This window comes from Melanerpes formicivorus, unplaced genomic scaffold (assembly GCF_026170545.1).
Source record: "Melanerpes formicivorus ecotype bairdi unplaced genomic scaffold, bMelFor1.0.p_v2 SCAF_135, whole genome shotgun sequence".
Lineage (NCBI taxonomy): Eukaryota > Metazoa > Chordata > Aves > Piciformes > Picidae > Melanerpes > Melanerpes formicivorus.
In genome coordinates, this window is record NW_027142487.1 from 418,123 (window position 1) to 438,981 (window position 20,859).

A 20,859-nucleotide genomic window follows, 5' to 3' on the forward strand; every position below is an offset into this window, starting at 1 on the left:
ACCCAAAGTCTCCAGCAGGGTTCCATCTGCACCTTGGCATCACTAGTGAGCTCTTTCAGATGGTGCCAGGAGGGGTTCATCAGGGCAAGCTGGAGAAGTAGAACCTCCTGAGGGTCAGCAAGGGCAAGTGCCAGGTCCTGCACCTGGGTCAGGACAATCCTTGGTATCAATCCAGGCTGGGGGATGAAGGGCTGGAGAGCAGCCCTGTGCAGAAGGACTTGGGGGTGCTGGTGGGGCAGAAGCTGGGCAGGAGCTGTTGCTGTGTGCTCACAGCCCAAGAGGCTACAGGTTTGAAACTAAAAGAGAGAGACTTGGACTACAGAGAAGGGAGACATTTTTGGCACTGAGGGTGGTGAGACCCTGGCCCAGGTTGCCCAGGGAGTTGAGAGCTGCCCCATCCCTGGCACCATCCCAGCTCAGGTTGTTTGGAGCTGTGAGCAGCCTGCCCTGGTTGGGGCTGTCCCTGCTGGCTGCAGGGGGTTGGGCTGGATGGGTTTGGAAGGCCCAGAACTGGTCAGCCTGTTTCCTCTTACCCTGCTGTAGGACTCGTGGGGTTTACCAAACCTTTCCTCACTCAGGACTTGTTCAGAGCACGAAGTGTCAATGTCCTCACTCTCTGGAGACTCAGCTGGGGACTCAGCCTCCTTCAGCTCCATCTCCAAGGGGCTGCCCTCCTCCAGCACCACCGCGGACTCTACCGAGACACAAGGCAGAAGAACTGAAGTCTGTAGAGAGGCCCAGCTGGCCAGGCCCCCTCCTCTCCTCTCAAGTACCAGCCTTTTCCCTGTGGGATTTCAGTGGAAGGCCACATTGACTGAGTGCTCTGATTGTCTGTCCTGTCAGACTTGCTCCTGGCTGCCCTTTGGTGTACAGAATTACTGATCACCTCACCCTCACAGCAAAGGGCTGCATCTCCTTGGGTCCAGAGCAGTGCAGCTGGTTCCAGTTGTTACTGATGAACAAGCAGGGGACAGGATGAGGAAATGGGACCTTGGACACCAATGCTTGGTTATCAGGACAGACAGGAACTACAGAGATGTGAGAAAGTAAAGGCTAGCGTTCAAAGTTCATCACCATCCAGGCGAGGGAGACACAGGCTAGGGGCAAGAGCGTGGCTCTCATCCTGCAATGCTCCTCTGCCTTCTGGTGGCCTAGGAGGAGATAAGGAGTTCCACCAGGAGGTGCAGTCTGGCAGTTTTCCAAGTCTGTCTCAGCAGAAGCAAAACAATTCAGCCCTGGGGGTCTGAACGGCCAAAGAGAGCAGGGGCAGCACTGCAGCAGCAGAGAAACCTGCAGCTGGTTTGATGGAACCACCCCCACAGGAAGGCTCCTGGGAAGCCCTGCCTGTGGTGCAGGGGGCAGGACCCTGAGCACAGGGAGGAGTCTGAGCAAGGGCTCCACTCTTAACCTTTTTGGTTATGCATTTTTTTATCCTGAGGAAAAGGCTGGAGAACAGGAGGCTTCCCATAATGCACACAAGGGACTGGAAGACCAATCTGAAAGGCCAAGATTTGTGTTCCAAAGTAAAAGAAAATCAGCACACACACACACAAATTATATCCAAAAAATTACCAAATCAGCAAAATTAAAGTAGCAAACCCCCCAAACAACATAAATCACTAAAGCAGCTTTTCCTGGGGTGATTTCAGCTCTCAGGACCCAAGTTATTTCAAAGAAGCAATTAAGAGTTAGCACTGCACACACAAAACCTTCTGAACACACACCCAAAACAACCCCAAACAACGTGCTGATCTGGTTAGCTGTCCAAGCCAGAGCACAGCTGCACACTGCCAGTGCTTCCAAGCTCCCTGGGCTGCCCCACAGCTGCCAACCTCGCTGCTGGCTTCACACAGTCTGAGCACTGCCTCCTTATGCTTTAGGTGGGAAGAGCAGAACAGGAGCAGAGAGGAGAAGCAGGGATCAGGACTTTCCTGCAGTGTGGTTGTGCTGCTGGCAAGAGGCTTGTGACAACCACCACCAGAGCTTCCAAACACCCTGCTGCTCTGAGGGTTTTCCAGTGATGGAAGAGGAGGCAAAAAGCCATTTCAGGCCCTCCAATTCAGCAAGCACTGCAGATTAGCAAAGCAATGCAGGTGCTGTGCTCATAAGGTAGGCAACTGGATCCCCACTTTGCTTCATTTTACTGAAGTGGAGAAAGATTTGATGCTGCTTTAGAGCCCCCAGGAGAGGCTCTGAGCAGGTCTTGCCCTGGAACAGGTTTCCTCTTCATTATAGATACAACTTGGAAGCAGCATCTGTGGTACTGTCAAGTTTCATATAGACCTCAGATACATAAGTCAGCTCCTGCCAGCTTTTCTCTGCCCAGCTCTGACAGACTCTTGTGGGCTGAGTCCATAGGAAGCCATTTTGGGGCAGCTTGTCCCTGAAACCTGCTCCTGCTGCACTGTTTTGAAGTGTGGGAGCTCACAAAGGGCCAGCTGTAACATGGAGCTGGAAAGAAATTAATCAATCAATCAGGAAGTGATTAAATGAATCAAACCACTCAGTCTTTTGGCCACAGCCTGTAATTGATGTCCTGCCTGGTGCCTCACAGCTAAAACCAAAGCTGCTTTAAGACATGGTCTGAGCTTGCAGGTGTTGGGTCTGGCTTGGACTTCTTCATGCTAGTCAAGATCCCATTTGCTGAGAGTAATGAGACTGGGTACAGACAGGAGACATGGAAGGGGAGATGAAGGATGAGGGATACATTGTCTATGAATCAGAGGTGTTCTTCCATGGCAATACTTTGGTTGGGTTTGTTTCCTTAAAGATATATAAATATACCTGCCCAGGATATGCTCCTGTGCAACTTCCCTTGACAACTGGACTGGTACATGGAAGAGAAAGAGGCCACTGCAAAGGGAAATCAAGTGAGCAGCTACATCAAAAAGGAAGGAGAGACTATATGAAAAAAAACCCAAAACCAAACCAAACCAAAAAGCACAGAGTTTAAAATGTAACCAAGAGCCTAGTGAAAAACAAAGAAGTAGAGAGATCAAACCAAAAGGAAGGAGCAAGCTGGGGGTAAGCTCACCAGACGCCCAAGGGACACTCCAAGGGCTACAACAGGAGTAAGGAGGCACAAAGACATTCAGACAAGGCAGACCTGTGGCAGTCTTAGGCTGCACCTTTAAATTCTCCACAGATCTTGAGCACAAAGTGGTAGAATGTAAATAAATGCCCACTGGGTGCAAAAAGGAAAATAAAGGTAAGCTCTGAGCAGTCCACTGGAGAGAGAATCCACACAGGCAGGGGATGGGAGCTAACTGCCTCCCTCTTTGCCTCCTGGCTCTGGGAGACGAACCTGTGCCTCCTGCTTGGCTGCTGACCTTGGCTGCTGACCTTGGCCCAGGCTCAGCACAACAAAATAACTCTGCTCTCTTCTCCTTTTGTGTCCAGGGGGGAAGGAGGGGGCAGGGAGGGGGGAGCTGTTGCAGCTCCCCTGGTTTTGGCCAGGGGGGTTCTTGTGCTGTCTATCAGTTGTAAATACCTGTCAATATTGCATTTCATTGTAGATTGGAGTCTTGCCTGTAAATACAGCTTCATTTGCTTCCAGCTGGGCTGGGCTGGCAATTTAATGCTGGGGGGAGTGTTCAACCCACTCCAAGACCCAAACTGCTCTATGTGAAGGATGCATCCTGGTGAGGTTTAGAAAGAAGAAACTCCTCAGTGATGTCCCAAGCACAGAACCCTGCCTGAGCAGTTCCTCACCTGCACACTGTGGGCTGAAAGAGAATTACTAACCCCAGGGACAGCCTGAAGAGGAGAAAAATGAGCAAGATTCACGTGGGTTTAACCTCTGAAGAGGCAAACCAACATGAATGTGGCAGTCAGACAGCAAAAGATCTTCCACACATTCATTCAGCAGCCAGCTCTGGCAAGTAGGAGTTGTGTTAAGAAGGATGTGGCCAAAAATGGTCTTCTCAGCCTGCCAGAGGAGAGGCCTTTGGGTGGGTGCTGCCTTCAGCTGGCACCAAACACCACAGCTCAATAGAACTGGTCATGGATAAGGATTTAAATCCTTTTTTATAAGGTGATCATTTGAGTTTTACTCTGATTTTGTGCCTGCACGTTCTGAAATCCTAAAGATCAAGGAATCATTAAGGTTGGAAAAGACCTTTAAGATCATTGAGTCCAACTCTTATCCCAGCACTGCCAAATCCCATCCTGGCCTGTTTCAAACACACCTGAAAGCCAGAATGTGTATCCATCCTGACTCCACATAATCTATAGCCACAAAAATGACCATGGGGCTGGAGCAGCTCTGCTGCAAGGCCAGGCTGAGGGAGCTGGGGGTGTGCAGCCTGCAGGAGAGAAGGCTCCAGGCAGAGCTCACAGCAGCCTGCCAGGAGCTGAAGGGCTCCAGGAAGGCTGCAGAGGGACTGCTCCCAAAGGGCTGCAGGGCCAGGAGCAGAGGCAATGGTTTGAAATGAGAGCAGAGCAGATTGAGATTGGAGGTGAGGAACAAGTTGTGCCCCAGGAGGCTGCTGGAGCACTGCAGCAGGTTGCCCAGGGAGGTGGTTGAGGCTCCCTGCCTGGAGCTGTTCAAGGTGAGGCTGGAGAGGGCTCTGAGCAACCTGATCTAGGGGAGGATGTCCCTGCTGCCTGCAGGGGTTGGCCTGGGTGAGCTCTGGAGCTCCCTTCCAACCCAAACCATTCTGTGATCCTGTGACTGATGCCACCTCCCCAGAAAATCCCCTGTCTGCTGTGAGCACTGCTCAGAGCCTCAGTGTCAGAGGCTGCTGACTCTTAGCAGGGATTACACAAAGCTTTACAACTTTCAGCTGCTGGCCACCACCAACAACCATTCACAGCTCTCTTAGAGGTGAAGCAGCCCCCAGACTACAGGAGATCCCTGGGCACTCTGGTGAAATGAAGCCATCAGGAGAAACTGATTCATCTGCACCAGTCTGAAGGCTGAGCACTCTCTAAGAGGTGAATAAATCTGCAGCCCCCAAGAGTTGCATTCTGCTGTCTCCTGCTGTAAAAGTCAGCCTGATTTGGGCCAGCCCAAACAGCAGCAGGCAGCTGCCCCAGGCTGGCCTTTGCACCGGGCCATTGCCTCAGGAACGCAGCCCCCTCCACGCCCAACACAAATGCCTATGCTGGAGACAAATGGAAATGGAAACACTGCATGGGAAGATCTGTCCACATGTGGGATGCCCAGATCAGCTCCAAACAAGTGGAAGAGGGAAAAGATCCATGACTTGGTTCATTTTCATTTGGGAAACAGCATGAAAAGCATGAACCATCCACAGAAGCTCCATTCCTCCTCTTTCTTCTCTCCAAGAAAGAGAATCTCTTTTCTGAAGCAAGGGGAAGGGAATTTCCCACTGACAGTTTCTAGGGACAGGAACTGGTTCCCCTCCTCACTGCTGTGCTAGCTTGACCGCTGCAGAAGGCCTGCAGCAACCTGGAGAGGCTCTGCAGAGGCTGCCGCGGCTCTCACCTGTGTTGGAGCGCTGCAGGAGCGACGGCTTGGCTGTCCCAGTGGCCAGGCTGGAGGAGGGGACAGAGAGGGACTTATAGAGAGCTGTTTCTCGGTGCTCCTTAAACCTCTCTGCAGCCATGAGAGCATTGGAGAGCTCCTGCAGGGGCATGTTGTTAATGTCTGAAGAGAAGGGGCTGAGGGGGTTCTCCAGACTCATCAGCCAGCTGGTGTTACCTGGCAGGAGAGAAGGAGGGAGGAGCATTGAGCCACCCAATGCCAGGGAGTCTACAATTCCCAGGCACCAACTGGGTTGGATTTTGCAAGTGAAAAATCAAAGCAGAGCAAGCCCTGAGCTCTGGTTAAGCTGATTGATCATAGATTCATCTCCTGTTTGCAGGAAGCAGCTCCCAGTGCTCAGCTCTTCACCCAAGCTCTTCAAACACCATCCCTGGAGACTCATGCCTATGGCAGACCCCCCACAGGCAGCCAAAACACTCAGGTCCTTTAATCAATGAGAGCATGGCATGGGCTGGGTTGGAAGGGACCTCCACTGTACAAATGGAAGTCTTTGCTTCAACCTTTTCCCAGGGCTTTTGTAGACTTGAAACACTGCAGAGTGACTGCAAAGCATCCAGGCTGCTCTCCAAGGTCTAGTCCAACCCCAACCATTCTATCTGTTAGTTTCAAGAGGCAGTGTGCAATACAGAGGTCCATTTCCAACTAAACAGAGGAGGCTTCCTTCTTCACCCAGGCTCTGGTGCCTGTGGCAGTCAGAACTGCCTCCATGCTTTAGATACCTGTGGGCCTGCGCACGAGGATCTCTGCCCACCCCTGTGTCAGCAGTGGCACATAGGCAGCTAAGTTTGCTTTTTCCTTCTGCAGAGGTGTCTGTGGAGCAGCAGCAGTCTTCTCTGATCGAGATGCAGAAGCAGGAGGAGCCTGTGTCCCTTGGGAAGCTGAGCCACTGGGAAAATGGGAGGCTGAGCTGTCTAAGGCACCCACACGTAAGGCATGACCACCTAGGAAGACAGGCAGAAACCAGGAGAGCCATGGTTAGCTACACCAAAATACCTCAGAAGCGAGAACTCTGCAGCTGGAGAGAGTCCAGGGGAGGCTACAAAGCTGCTGAGGGGCCTGGAGCAGCTCTGTGAGGAGCAAAGGCTGAGAGCCCTAGGGCTGAGAGCCTGCAGAAGAGCAGCTGGAGGCCTGGAGCAGGCTGCCCAGAGAGGTTGTGGAGTCTCCTCTGGAGAGCTTCCAACCCCCCCGGGCACTGTGCCGCTAGGCAAGCTGCTGTGGGTGCCCTGCTGGAGCAGGGCTTGGAATGGGTGACCCCCAGACATCCCTTCCAACCCCCCCATGCTGGAATTTGTGAAGCTTTTTCAGCTTGGGAACCTAAGAGAACTTTTCCTTCCCTGTGCTTCCTATAAGCCACCAGGTCAGCTAACCAGAGGTGATTCTCTCTGCTGGTGCTCACCACTTCATACCAAAGCTTTTCTGCAAGGAGCAACAAGCAGGAGCAGCACCACCCCTCCTGGGGCCACTGCTCCCTGCCCACTATCAAGCACCACACAGGTCCAGATTCCCAGATCTGTTTAGACTGAGGTCTCCTCAGCAGGCACTTGGAGACTCAAGCCTGTGTCCCAGCAGTGGCAGCGCTCCAGCACAGGCACTTACCAGACATGGATCGGACTCTGTTGCGAGAGCCTCTGCAGACCTGCTGCCCAGCCTGAGACTCCAGTTTTGCTGGAGCCTCTTTGGTTTGTCTCACTTGCAAAGCAGGCTCTGAGCTGTGGGCAAAGAAGATATTGATGGTACTGAGAGAGGGCTCAGCCATGCTGGACAAGTAAGACATTGCTCTTCTGCTAAGGGGAAAACTCCAAAGCTGAACTGTAACAGGGGTTAAGTGACTTTGGTAGGTGGAAAGTTCTAGAAATGGGAGTAGAAATTACCTTGATTCTGTGCTGCTTTGGAGCTCTACAGAGTCTAGGCCAAGCAGGGACCTTGTGCCTGTTCCAACGCTCGTAGTGATGGTCACCAGCTTGTTGCCAACCAGCCAGGTCTTTGTCCTTCCTCCAGCCAGCAGAAACTCACCCACAGGAGACCTACAAACACATTTGTGATGAACACAGCTCTGAGGCTGCAGAGCACAGAGCCTACACAGGAGGTTCCTCCATGATAGAAGAGGAGGAAATGGCCTCAGGTTGTACCAGGGCAGGTTTAGTTTGGACATGAGAAGCAATTCCTTCCCCAAAAGGCTTGTCAAAGCCTGGCTATTCCAGGTGAGGCTGTAGAAGGCTCTGCTGAGCAGCCTGATCTAGGGGAGGATGTCCCTGCTGACTGCACTCTGCAGGTCCCTTCCAACACAGCCCATGACTCTATGGTCTCACACAGGCCATGGTTGTCCTCCACTCCTGAAGTGAACCGTGCACCTCAACCGCAAACACCTCTGCCCCACTCACCACGGGCTGAGCCCTACCTCTTGGGCACTGCAGTGAAGTTGGAGAAGACATAACGAGCCATCATGTCCAGGCAGGTCTCAGTCAGCTCCAGGTGGAGGGTTTTTAAGTTGTCATCAGCCTGAGCCATTGAATTTTCATCTGCAGAGCCCAGGCTGGCACTGGTGATGGACGTTTGGATCCGGCTAGGAGAGAAGGTTTCCAAGTGACAGATCACAGAGCACAGGGCCTGGTCCTGCCACCCCACAGACTCTGCTGCAGCACCACCTGCCACACATGCATGTGCCAGATCAGAGAGCTGGCCAGGCCTCAGGACTGCATGAGGCTGGTTTTGGCAGGGCCTCACCTTATGCTTTGTGGATTGTCCCTGCAGGAAGCACATTTTAGCTGGAGAGACTGAGCCAGGTGCCAGTGTCCATCAGCTCTCTGATGCTGGCTGGCCCATGGGCAAGTGCATCAAGCAAAGAGTAAGCAACAGCACCATGCTTTGAGTTTGCTAATCTATCATGAGAGCAAGCATCCCATGATCTGCAGTTTCCCAGGCAGCATGCTGCCTGTGAGCCACAACCAGAGGCACCTGAGCCTTAGCTTCAGAGCTCTGTGTTTTGTTTTCTCTGCTGCATCCCTTTTGCATATTGATTGGGAGTTTTTGGTGTGGGTTTTTTTTACCCCTCCAAATTCAACAGCTTGGTAAAACCTAATTTGAGACAGAAAACATTTGCACTCTGAACAGGAAACTGGCACAAGACCAGAGAGGATTTTGCCTTCAAACCAGCCACAGCAGCAAGGCAGTTTGAAAGGGCTGCAGTAACAGGCTGGGGTGCAGTGTCTGAGCGAGACAACTCCTTGTGCCATTGACCCACAAACCATGCTGAGAGCAGAGCAGATTGAGACTGGATGTGAGGAACAAGTTCTGCACCAGGAGGCTGCTGGAACACTGCAGCAGGTTGCCCAGGGAGGTGGTTGAGGCCTCATCCCTGGAGCTATTCAAGGTGAGGCTGGAGAGGGCTCTGGGCAACCTGATCCAGTGGAGGATGTCCCTGCTGCCTGCAGGGGGTTGGACTGGATGGCCTTTGGGGGTCCCTTCCAGCCCAGACCATTCCAAGATTCTATGATCTCTGTGTACCTAAGTTTGCAGAGGAACCAAAAGCCTCTCCTGGGGCAGGTCACTGCTGAGAAGGCTGCAGGTTGGCTGAGTCTGGACCAGGTCTCTCCCCTGCACACAATGCAACCTCTTCCCTTTTCTGGTTTTTTTTGGTGTTTTGTGATTGTGGTTGGTGTTTTTTTTCCTTCCTTCACCACCTTTACTTTGAAACCAGCATTTTTGGGTGCTAAAGCATCAGAGAACAGGGCAAAACAACCCAAACTCACCCCACAGGGTGCAATGCGACAACCCAGCAGGCAGCGTCGGGAAGCCATCAGATATCCACCAACCTCTTCCCTGTGCCTGAGGCCAGGTTCTTCTTGGGGCACCAAAGTCATGCAAGCATCCCACATGCAAAATCCACCCTGCTGCCACCCACCCTCACAGGTCAAACTTCCAAGTGCTGAGTTGCTCTTGGATTTCTCCCCACTTAAAGTGCCTCTACCTGCGGACCACATGTTCAGACACACTGATGCTGCGGGACCGGAAGGCATCAACTGCAGAGGGTTCTTTCAGCTCTTTCACTGGAGGAGAGTTATTCAAGCCTTGCTTTGCATTTTTGCCTAGTCTTAAACTACTAGGTGGAGAAGCACCAAGCCCCCAAAAGAAGGGAGGAAATCATTTGTAGGGTTGAAAGGTCACCCAGGTGCCAGGGTCAGTGTTTGGGAGGGGATGCCGGAGGGCGGTGCAAAGGTCAAACCAAAGCCGAAACAAAAACAAAAAGGAAACGGGAAATTAAAAAGGGACAAACAAGCAGAGCTGAAAGCAGTAAAACAGACAAACAACATCCTGAAAAGGAGGGGTAAAAACGTGCTACAAACCAAAGGAAATCAGGGTAAGCTCAAAACCAACCCAAACACTGCTCGAGAGGGCAGCTGGACACTGCTGCTGGGCGCTGGAAGCCAGAGGAGCAGCAGAAGGGCTGGCGGGAGGGGTCCCTGCCCGTGGCAGGGGGCTGGAGCTGGATGGCCTTTGCAGGTCCCTTCCAACCCAAACCATTCTGGGAGCCTACGACAGGACTGCAGAGAGCCCTGCCCATGCTCTGATCACCACTCAGACCATCACCACCCCACTCAGCAACCTTGGGAACCACTGGGGTCTTGATCTCTTGGAGCCCAGCACCTCAGCCCGGGCACAGGAAAACATTGTTGGTGCTTAAGGAGTGGAAGCTACCAGGTACAGCAGCAGGGAAGCAGATTTATCTGCTCAAACTATTTCCCCTCTCACTTGGCCAGACTCCAAGCTCAGAGGCATCCCGTCTGAGGGCTGCCCACACTCCTGAGCAGAGACTTCTGTGGAGAGTGATCCAGCAAAAGCCTTTAGGTACAGCACTGTTCCACCCTGGGAGAATTCAACAAATCTGGGGGGGGAGGAGGGAACCAAACCAAAAACAGATTAGTTGAAATTCTGGTTTGAGAGATGAGTGTCAAAGGCTTCTCTTCCAAGCTTCTGAATGAAAGAGCAGGAGGTGAGAGAGATGGAAGACAAAACAGGGGTCAGCTAGAGCAGCAGGGCAGGGATGGGGCTTCTTCATTGCAAGACCCTGGCTGAGCCTTGCAAGTTGAAGTAGAGGCACTTTCCCCAGGGTCTGAATGCTGCTGTCTGCTTACAGCACATCCACACAAGCAAGTCAAGTGAACCAGTTTAGGTGAAGTCCTGCAGGTCCAAGGACATGAGAGACATCCTGAATGCCTCACAGGGTGTAGTCACACAGGGAAGCCTCCTTCTAGGAATGCCTCTCTCTGCTACCCTGGCAAATGCTGCTTTGAAAGGGTGCTGGTGAGAGATGTTCTGACTTCTACAGACACCAGGCTTTGCTTAACTCTGACATAATGGCTTCAAGATTCAGGCTCAGGACATCTTCAAGGCCAGGCTGGATGAGACCTCGAACAACCTGCTCTAGTGGGAGGTGTTCCTGCCCATGGCAGGGGGCTGGAGCTAGATGACCTTTTAAGGTCCCTTCCAACCCAGCCAGTTCTGTGAATCAGTTCTATGAACCTAGATGCCCAGAAGGCAGCTGCCTGCTGCCCAGCACACTGGGCTGGTGGAGGACACCATGGGGAAACACTGCACAGGCTCTCTGTTTGCACAGGTTGCTTCATCACAATCTCTGGCCATCATTTTGTACATTACCTCTGAGGAGGAATTAACACCACTGGAGGAACGTGGTACTCTGCTGCTGCTGCTACCAAGCCTTCCTTCTGGGAGCACTCTGCTGACACACATCAGCCTGAAAGAACTCCTGGGTTTAAAAATCACCCAAAAAGAAACACCCTCACCCTACTGCAAAGGCTTAAAGAACAGCCAGCAATGCTTCTGAAGTTTGGTCAGGTTTGACTCTAGCTCCTCACCACCTTAAGTCTGGTCTAAGTCCTGAGACCTAAGCCTTTTCCCAGTCCTCTGACCTAAAGAGGTTGACTTTGCTTGCTTAAATGCACTGTCACATTTTGGCTATCTGGACCCAGCCTCCTTCAGACCAGCACAAGGAAGGGTGTGAGCACTAGAAGGGGGACCACAAGAGCCTGCTGGAGTCGATCATCATTTACCTCTTTGGCCTCTCATTCAGGCTTGTGCTTCGAGCCCTGAAGCTGTCCTTCTCGGGGGTGTCATCGAAGGACAGGAGGACATTGGAGCGCAAACCCTGCGAGGGGGATGGGGACACAGTGGTTTGGGTGGGCAGGGTGGACAGCTGAGGCACTGCAGCCACGAGAAGTAGAACTGCTCAAGCTTCAGAGAGCTTTCCAGCTTCTCAAAGCACTGCTGCAGCCCAGCGTGGAGCCAGCAGCGTGCATTACCTTGGTGATGTAGGGCACAAAGTCCTTCCGGAAGGGGAGGCGACAGCGAATGAACCACATGGCTATGACGTGGTGTGCCAGGCAGACAATGTACTGGTTAAACCTGCAGGGCAGAGAGGACCTCCAGAGTTAGTGCTGCATGAGGATGTCACTCCACAAATGAACAGAACTGTTCCTCCAGCCACAGCAAAGAAAGTTCTCCTACCAAAACCAACTACTTTGGCCCAGGTGCATGCATCCCTTCCTCAGAAACAGCCTGGAGAGCAGTGTCCTAGAATGGCTCAGGCTGGAAGGGACCCCAGAGATCATCTCCTCCAACCTCCCCACCATGGGGAGGGACACCCCTCAACTAGATTTGGCTGCTCAAGGCCTCACCCAGCCTGGCCTTGAACACCCCCAGGAAGGAAGAATCGACAGCCTCCCTGGGCAGCCTGTGCCAGAGCCTCACCACCCTCATACTGAAGAACTTCTTCCTCAGCTCCACTCTAACCCTGCTCTGCCTCAGCTCCAAACCGTCCCCCCTTGCCCTGTCCCCCTGATGAAAGTCCCTTCCTGTGGGATCCCTTCAGCTACTGGAAGGCAGCTCTGAGGTCCCCCTGGAGCCTTCCCTTCTCTAAGCTGAATATCCATACATAACCCTGACCCAAAGTGCTGCAAGCTAAGCATTCTCTTGAAGAGCGTTGAGTTTCACAGAGGAAGCAGCAGCTGTGCTGAGGCTTACTTGGAAGGGTTTGTGTAGGGCAGGGAGATGGCGAAGACGCTGGCGTACTGCTCCGCCGCGAAGTTCCGGTAGAGGTGAGGCAGCCGCGCCAGGGCTAGGAGAGAGCAGGGAGCCTGGGTGGGGAGGGACCTTCCAAGCCCATCCAATCCAACCCCTGCTGTCAGCAGGGACAGCTGAACCAGAGCAGGCTGCTCAGAACCCAAACCAACCTCACTTGGAATGGTGCCAGCCAGGGGGCAGCTCCCACCTCTCTGGGAAACCACCAGGGTCTCACCACCCTCAGTGTGACAAGCCTCTTCCTTCTCTCCAGTCTGCATCTCCCTCTTTCAGTTCAAGCCACCACTCCTTGCCCTGTCACCACAGGCCCTGCTCAAAAGTCTGCCCCCAGCTTTCTGGTCAGCCTCTTTCAGTACTGAAAGGCTATTAGAAGTTCTCCTGGAGCCTTCTCCAGCTTGAACAATCCCAACTCTCCCCAGCTGGCCTCACAGCAGAGGGCTTCCAGCCCACCTGTCATTGCTGTGGCCTCCTCTGGCCCTGCTCCAATAGGTCCCTGTCTGAGCTGGACCTAGCACAGCAGGTGGGGTCTCAGCAGAGCACAGAGCTGCAGAATCCCCTCCCTTGCCACGCTGGCCACAGCCCAGCACGACTGACCCCATGCAGGAACATTGGAACTTACTTGACAGGAACTCTAGGAGGGGGATTGCCATGGTGGCTGTAGCAGAGATGTGTGTCAGTTTGACAATGAGGACAGGAAGGGCCTTGATGATGATGTCTGGCATCTCCACGCTGCAGACAGAGAGTGCCAGCACACACTGGTTGGCGCAGCGGTAGATCAGGCCGTGCTCCAGGCAGTACACCAGCTCACGCTGCCAGGGGGAGAAGGCACAATGCAGGGGCAGCCTCCTCTTCTCAGCCACACTGCCCTCAGCTGCTCCTCACCAGACCTGTTTTCCAGACCCTTCACCAGCTTGGCTGCCACTCTTTGGGCATTTTCCAGCCTCTCAATGTCCTTCTTGGAGTGAGGAGCCCGAAACTGAACCCAGTCCTCAAGGAGTGGCCTCATCAGTGCCCAGTACAGGAAGACAATCACTGCCCTGCTCCTGCTGGCCACACTGCTCCTGATCCAGGCCAGGATGCCAGGATACCCTAACCCTGGCCACCTGGGCACACACTGGCCCATCTTCAGCTACTGCCAACCAACAACCCCCAGGTCCTTTCCTGCTGGGCAGTCTCCAGCCCCTGTCCTCGGCCTGGAGCATTCGTGGGGTGGTTGTGACTCAGGTGCAGGACCCAGCACTTGGCCTTGTTGAGCCTCATCCCGAGGGCTTGGCCCACTGATCCAGCCTGACCAGCTCTCTCTGTAGAACCTTCCTGCCCACCAGCAGATCAAGACTTCTGCCCAGCTGGGTGTCACCTGCACACTTGCTGAGGGTGCTTTGATCCCCTCCTCCAGATCCCTGACAAACTGGCCCCAGCGCTGAGCCCTGGGAACACCACTGGTGACCAGCCAACTGGATCACATGGGATGGGAAAATGCTCTACCAGCCAGGCTCAGGCCTTGTCCCTGTCCCCCTACACCCTCTTCCCTTCCCTGTACCTGTTTAGCCTTGTCCAGGTAGTTGTGGTAGGATATCAGTGCTGTCAGCACCGGCACCACAGCCAGGTGCAAATCGGTGCGAGAAAAACCTTCTGGGGTTCCGTGGAGCCTGTCCGTGGTCTTCTTGTCTGTGAGCTGACATCACACAGCAAGTGAGAACCCTCCAGCTACAGACATGGCCCACAGCTCCCTCCTAACACCTCTACTCTCCTAAAGACCACTCAGCATCTTCTTCTGTACCAGAATGGGAAGATCAGAGACATAGAATGGTTTGGGGTGGAAGGGAGCTCAAAGCTCAGCCAGTTCCAGTCCCCTGCCACGGGCAGGGACACCTCCCACCAGCCCAGGCTGCTCCAGGCCTCATCCAATCTGGCCCTAAACACCTCCAGGGAGGGGGCAGCCACAGCCTCCCTGGGCAACCTGTGCCAGTGTCCTACTACCCTCGAGGCCTATCAAGAATTTCCTCCTAATGTCCAGTCTTAATCTCTCCTCTTCCAGTTCAAATCCATTCTCCCTCATCTCACCACTACAAGCCCTTGGCAAAAGTCCCTCCCCACCTTTCTTGGGTGATGATGAGTGAGGATTAACAACCAGCACGCTAAGGCTTCAAAATATCAGACTCAAGGGAAAAAGCCAAGCCTAACCCTGCCCCCACCCCAAAGAAACCACTCCAAGCCATCTCCCAGTTAAACCAAGAGCCTGCTGAATGCCCAGCAGCATGCCCTGGGCCATTACCATGTAGCTCAGTGCAGAGGCCAGGAGGTCTATGTTGCATGGAGAGGTTAAAAACAGCACTTTGTACCGGAGGGACTCAGGCAATTTGTTGAGGACCAACTTCAACACCTTCCAGTCTGTCTCCTGCAGAGGAAGGCAAAGTTAGGATGGAAACTTCTGGGAGCATCTGAGTTCATCTAGAAGTGAGATGAATGAAGCCTCTGCCTGCAAGCCATCTCCTGGGCAGCTGTCACTCTTGTCACAGCAGCTATAGGAAGAGAAGTGGCATTTAGCGGCTCTAAGTTCCTTGCTGCCTGTCAGCCAGCCCCAGGTGCAGTACTGGCACCACAAGCTGGAGGAGAACTGGGATACAAGTCTGCCAGAGCTCACAAAGGCAGAGCCAGGATTCAACTCTCCCAAGCACCAGCACAAATTAACTTCCAGAGCAAGCCAAGTCCACAGCACCTAACTGTGTCCAACAATTTATGTAGAGTCATGGAGCCCCAGACTGGCTTGGGTGGGAAGAGACCTTTGAAGGTCATCCAGTCCACCCCCTGCAATCAGCAGAGCAGGCTGCTCAGGGCCCCAGACAGCCTGACCTGCCATGGTTCCAGGGATGGGACAGCTCCCACTTCCCTGGGAAACCTGGGCCAGGGCCTCACCACCCTCAGTGTAACAAACCTCTTCCTTCTCTCCAGTCTGAATCTCCCTCTGCTAGCTCAAACCCTCCCCCCCTGTCCTGTCACCACAGGCCCCACACAAAACTCTGTCCCTAGCTTTCGTCTAAGCCCCTTTTAGGTCCTGAAAGGCCACCACAAAGTCTCCCTGGAGCCTTCTCTTCTCCAAGCCCCTCCAGGTCCCTCAGCCTTGGGCCCATCATTTGTTCCAGTTCACAGCTGTCTTCAGTTTATTTGTGACTGAAAGAGTTATCAGTTCTCAAAACACTTCCAAACTCTGCAGGAGGAGGAGAGGACTTTCTCCTCCTTTGAAGACTTTCAAAAGCCACCTGGTCATGACCCTGGACAAGCTGCTGCGGGTGCCCTGCTTCAGCAGGGGGATGGGCTGATCCCCAGAGGTCCCTTCCAACCCCCCTGTGCTGGGATTTGATCTTTGTTTAAGAAACACTTTGTGGTCTTTGCTCTGAAGCAGAGCAAAATGAAAGCTCTGCTTAGTTTCTGAAGAGCTGAACTGCTGCTCCCACTGGTGGCTGGAAAGCTGCACAGTGACACCCAGACTCTGCCCAGGAAGGGCAATGGTTGGAAAAGACCTCTAAGATCATCAGACCCAACCCTTACTCCAGCACTGCCAGGGCACCACTGAACCGTGGCCCTCAGCACCACATCTGCAGGGCTGTGAAGCCCCTCCAGGGATGGGGACTCCACCAATTTATGTGTTGCTTGGTCAGCTGCTCTGGGCTAGAGCTTTGCAGCCAGCTGGTTTGACTTGGCACATTTCATGTGAAGATGACAACCCCCATTCAGAGTGCACCTACTTGCTTCAAACACTGCAGGAGGACCCCAAAGACCATGGAGTACGGCAGATGACCCACACGGATGGTGGCACTCTGGGAGGGCACACTGGGGCTCCCTGAGGGTGGGGAGAGTGTGCCAGCAGGCTTTTTCTCAGAACTCCTCTTCTCTGTTTCTCTACACCAGGGAAAGAGAGAAAAAGGCAGGTTAAAAATCTAGCTCAAAAGAGCCAGGCTGCCCAGGGAAGTGGTTGAGGCCCAGTCCTTGGAGGCACTCGAGGCTCTGAGCAGCCTGATCCAGTGGAGGATGTCCCTGCTGCCTGCAGGGAAATGGATGAGGTCCCTTCCAACCCAAAACATCCTGTGATGCTGTTTGTGTGGCCTACAAGTGCTGCCTATTTGGTAACCATTTTAATGGCCAAAGAACAATAGGAACTGCACTTTCAATGAAAACCCCAGAGGGCTGCCCAGCAGCCAGGCCAAGGGAGGCATTTGGGGCAGGTTAAGGACTTTTCTCTCCAGGCTCCCAACAAACACAGAGAGATCTTTGGGGCACGCTGCACAAAGAACTTCAGACCAAAACCAGGTTTGTACAAATGATTCAATCAAATCCCAGTGTGAAAAAGGGTTCCAGGCAGTTATTTTAGTGAAGTTTTGTGTGCAGGGCAAGAAATGTCCTGTGTGAGGCTGAGAGCTCTGCAGCTGAGTGAGCTGCAAGAACCAATTCACCAGCAGCTATCAGCTGAGGCAGTTCCAGGCCACAACTATAGCCTTGGCCAGCAGCGGATTGATTCATCTGGATTTGGAAGGTGCAGATTGCTACTGATGGACAGTCAAGCTGAGGCAAAAGCAGCAAAGAGTTTAAAGTCACAATGAGAAACCTACACAAAATCACACAGGCAGTAGGGGCTGAACCTCACTGCTCCATCCTTGTTGGCAAGGCCGAGACGGTGGAGGGAATCAGCTCGAAGCATCAGCAGGAAATCAAAGACCTGGAACAAAGAGGAGACTGGAATCACTCAAACAGCCAGTGGAAGACCCTCCCACCTCCTCAGGTGATACTTTATGTGCAAAGGGATTTTGAATAGCTGCTGTGGCTGGCTCTGTAGGAGGCATCGCTTCTGGAACTGTCACATAGGATCATGGAATGGTTTGGGCTGGGAGGGAGCTCCAGAGCTCACCCAATCCAGCCCCTGCAGGCAGCAGGGACATCCTCCCCTGGAGCAGGTTGCTCAGAGCCCTCTCCAGCCTCACCTTGAACAGCTCCAGGCAGGGAGCCTCAACCACCTCCCTGGGCAGCCTGCTGCAGTGCTCCAGCAGCCTCCTGGGGCACAACTTGTTCCTCACCTCCAATCTCAGTCTGCTCTGCTCTCATTTCAAACCATTGCCTCTGCTCCTGGCCCTGCAGCCCTTTGGGAGCAGTCCCTCTGCAGCCTTCCTGGAGCCCTTCAGGCCCTGGCAGGCTGCTGTGAGCTCTGCCTGGAGCCTTCTCTCCTGCAGGCTGCACAGCCCCAGCTCCCTCAGCCTGGCCTTGCAGCAGAGCTGCTCCAACCCCCTGAGCATTTTCCTGGCCCTCCATCAGCTCCAGGTCCTTCCTGTGTTGAAGGGTCCAGAGCTGGACACAGCCCTGCAGCTGAGGTCTCACCAGCACAAAGTGGCAGAACCACATCTCCCCATCTGCTGCCCACACTTCTATGTGTTTCTAGAAGCCAGGAAACTTCTGCTTCTGGCAAACTCTGGATCACAAATTCCCCACCTGCCACCTTAGAATTCCAAGCCAGCAGGCAGCTTTTGACCTGGAAGCAAGAGGTTGCTGCTCATACCTGCAATCTGATGCTGCTGGCCACAGCCAGGCTGTAGGCATAGATGTAGTGGCGCTGGACGTGGTGGATCAGCATCTCATACACCCTCATGGCATGGCTGGAGGGGAGGCTGTACAGCTTGGTCTGCACAAACATGAGGCAAAAAGGCAGGCTGACATTTGGTACTCAGATATGTCCACCTGCACTGAGAAATCAAGGACACCACAATGGAAAGAACACAGCTTGCCCAGAGAAACTGTGGACATCTCATCAGGATCAGGCTGGAAGAGGCTGTGAGCAGCCTGGGCTAGTGGGAGGTGTCCCTGCCTACAGCAGGGGGCTGGAAATGAATGATCCTCAAGCTGCCTTCCAACCTAAATCACTTTATGAATGTATGAAAGCTGATGAACAGATGGCTCTGGACAGAACCTCTGCAAAGACTTCAGACCACTCTGCCTGGAACAACCAGGCCTTCACAACTCAACCATGCCTCAGGGCACTCTACCCAAACTCAATGGATCCAGCAGAATGCTCTGAAGATGTGCTCAATACCCTGCAGTGCTTACCTGAAGAATGATCAGGAGTCCAAGAACTGCTGTCTTGACATCCTCCAAAGAAGCTGAGTATGACAGCAAGTCCCTTTCCTCCAGTTCAGAAGGAGATGAGAGAGAATGTGCAGCCACCTTTGAAAGAGTAAAGCAGCACATGGTTTAAATCCACTTTGATTCACAGAATCCCAGCATGGGGGGGTTGGAAGGGACCTCTGGAGACCACCCAGTCCAACCCCCTGCCAAAGCAGGGCACCCACAGCAGCTTGCCCAGGGGCACAGTGCCCAGGGGGGGTTGGAAGCTCTCCAGAGGAGACTCCACAGCCTCTCTGGGCAGCCTGCTCCAGGCCTCCAGCAGCCTCACACCAAAGAAGTTTCTCCTCCTGTTCAAATGGAGCCTCCTGGGTTCCAGTTTGTGCCCCCTGCCCCTTGTGCTGTCCCTGGGCACCACTGAGCAAAGCCTGGCCCCAGCCTCTTGCCCCCCAGCCTTTAGCTCTTGCTGAGCATTGCTCAGCTCCCCTCTGGGGCTGCTCTCCTCCAGACTCTCAGCCTTTGCTCCTCACAGAGCTGCTCCAGGCCCCTCAGTGGACTCTCTCCAGTGGAGAGAGTTTCTGAAGCTCCCTCCTGCCCTGCCCTTCAGACCAGCCCCCTCCCCAGGTGTACAGTGTCCTGTTGAGCCAGGCAAGTGGTCCCAGCTGTGGGTTACTCTCCACAGCCACACTGAGAGGATCTGGCAGAAGATGTGGTGCTGGTAGGAGCAAGTGGCAGTGTCAGCCTCACCTTCTCTATGATGTCCAGCAGGCTGTTGAAGTGGTGAGTGTTGCAGCCCTCAGCCAGGTCCACCAGCAGCTGTGTCGCCAGCTTCCGCACCTGGTGGTCCTTGTCCTCCGGGATGTGAGCCAGCTGGGAGATCACCACCACATTTATCAGCTCCTCCTGCAACAGGACAGACCTTTGTGAGACATTCTGCTGTTGGCATGGTAAAGACACAAAGAACACTGAGATGCTGGATCCAGGCTTGTTCCTCAGCTCCACTGTTTGGTTCCTTCAGCTTCCCTTTTCCAGCCAATGAGGTCTCTCTGGCTGCCATTCCTCCAAACATTTATCACTTCTGTTCAGCTTGGATTCAGGGGTTTGGTTTTTAACCCTGTCCTACAGATTTGATAGCCAAGGTTCCAACAGACTCTTGTCAAGGCCTCAGAGCAGCCTTCCAGTACCTGGAGAGGGCTGGGGAGGGACATGTGACAAGGGCTGGGAGTGCCAGGCTGAGGGACAATGGCTTGGAGCTGGGAGAGGGGAGACTGAGACTGGAGAGGAGGAAGAAATTCTTTCCAGGGAGGGTGATGAGACACTGGCACAGGTTGCCCAGGGAGGCTGTGGCTGCCCCCTCCCTGGAGGTGCTCCAGGCCAGGTTGGATGAGGCCCTGAGCAGCCTGAGCTGGTGGGAGGTGTCCCTGCCCGTGGCAGGGGGTTGGAGCTGGATGAGCTTTGAGCTCCCTTCCAGCCCATTCTATGGGTCTGTGAAAAGCATCCTAAGGAGGCCACCTTTATAGCAGAGCTCTGTGCCTTGCCTGGTGGCACAGATGAGCTGAAGCAGCCCATACAGAAGGCTGGGGCAAAGCCCTTCCCAGGCACACACCTCATAGAACTGCCTGTTGATGCTCAGCACGAAGGACAGCACATCCAGCACCTTAATGCGAACGGCACTGCGGCTCTCGTTCCTGCCGGGGGAAGAGCACAACTCCAGCTGGACCCAAGAGAGCAGCTGGCACTCAGGGAAGAGCAATGGAAATAAGGAGACACAAACAAAGCTTAAAGAACTCAGGGCAAAGCTTTTCCTTAGCTCAACAAACTTTCATGCCCTGTTCCCACAGCTCTCCACAGTCCCTCCCTAGGGCCAGCCCCTCAGGCACCAACATCACCTCCAAGGACAGCAGCCCTGGAAGTGCCTCCCAGGCACAAAGCTGTAACTCCCTACCTGAAGAACCTCTCCATCAGCATCTGCAGGTTGTGGATCCAACCATCTCTGGCAGGATGAATGGACTGAGCTCTGTAGGTTATCAAGTTTAACACAGAAGATTCCTGCCATGGAAGGATCAAGAAGGAGTTCTCAGTGCCTAAAACAACAGAGCAATCTTCCCAACTCACACCCCAGGACAAAGGCTGATGGGGTCCTTGCTGTG

At 53.7% G+C, this 20,859-nt stretch overlaps 1 protein-coding gene across 3 annotated transcripts in view; it reads right to left on the reverse strand.

Moving 5' to 3' along the window:
• LOC137456747 (tuberin-like) overlaps window positions 1-20,859 on the reverse strand; it is a 41,647-nt gene that overhangs the window by 8,959 nt on the left and 11,829 nt on the right. For 2 of the 3 annotated variants that reach the window (XM_068168343.1, XM_068168342.1), the window contains exons 13-33: window positions 20,655-20,758; window positions 20,316-20,397; window positions 19,457-19,612; window positions 18,695-18,811; window positions 18,150-18,272; window positions 17,212-17,318; window positions 16,351-16,504; window positions 14,880-15,002; window positions 14,145-14,279; window positions 13,224-13,413; window positions 12,548-12,641; window positions 11,827-11,929; window positions 11,578-11,672; window positions 9,477-9,608; window positions 7,908-8,072; window positions 7,381-7,533; window positions 7,106-7,218; window positions 6,229-6,450; window positions 5,450-5,665; window positions 2,785-2,853; window positions 534-694 (exon numbers count right to left, since the gene is read on the reverse strand). In XM_068168343.1, coding sequence (XP_068024444.1) covers window positions 534-694; window positions 2,785-2,853; window positions 5,450-5,665; window positions 6,229-6,450; window positions 7,106-7,218; window positions 7,381-7,533; window positions 7,908-8,072; window positions 9,477-9,608; window positions 11,578-11,672; window positions 11,827-11,929; window positions 12,548-12,641; window positions 13,224-13,413; window positions 14,145-14,279; window positions 14,880-15,002; window positions 16,351-16,504; window positions 17,212-17,318; window positions 18,150-18,272; window positions 18,695-18,811; window positions 19,457-19,612; window positions 20,316-20,397; window positions 20,655-20,758 — 2,814 coding nt within the window. The remainder of the gene's footprint in view (window positions 1-533; window positions 695-2,784; window positions 2,854-5,449; window positions 5,666-6,228; window positions 6,451-7,105; window positions 7,219-7,380; window positions 7,534-7,907; window positions 8,073-9,476; window positions 9,609-11,577; window positions 11,673-11,826; window positions 11,930-12,547; window positions 12,642-13,223; window positions 13,414-14,144; window positions 14,280-14,879; window positions 15,003-16,350; window positions 16,505-17,211; window positions 17,319-18,149; window positions 18,273-18,694; window positions 18,812-19,456; window positions 19,613-20,315; window positions 20,398-20,654; window positions 20,759-20,859) is intronic. The other variant, XM_068168344.1, reaches the window with a different exon arrangement.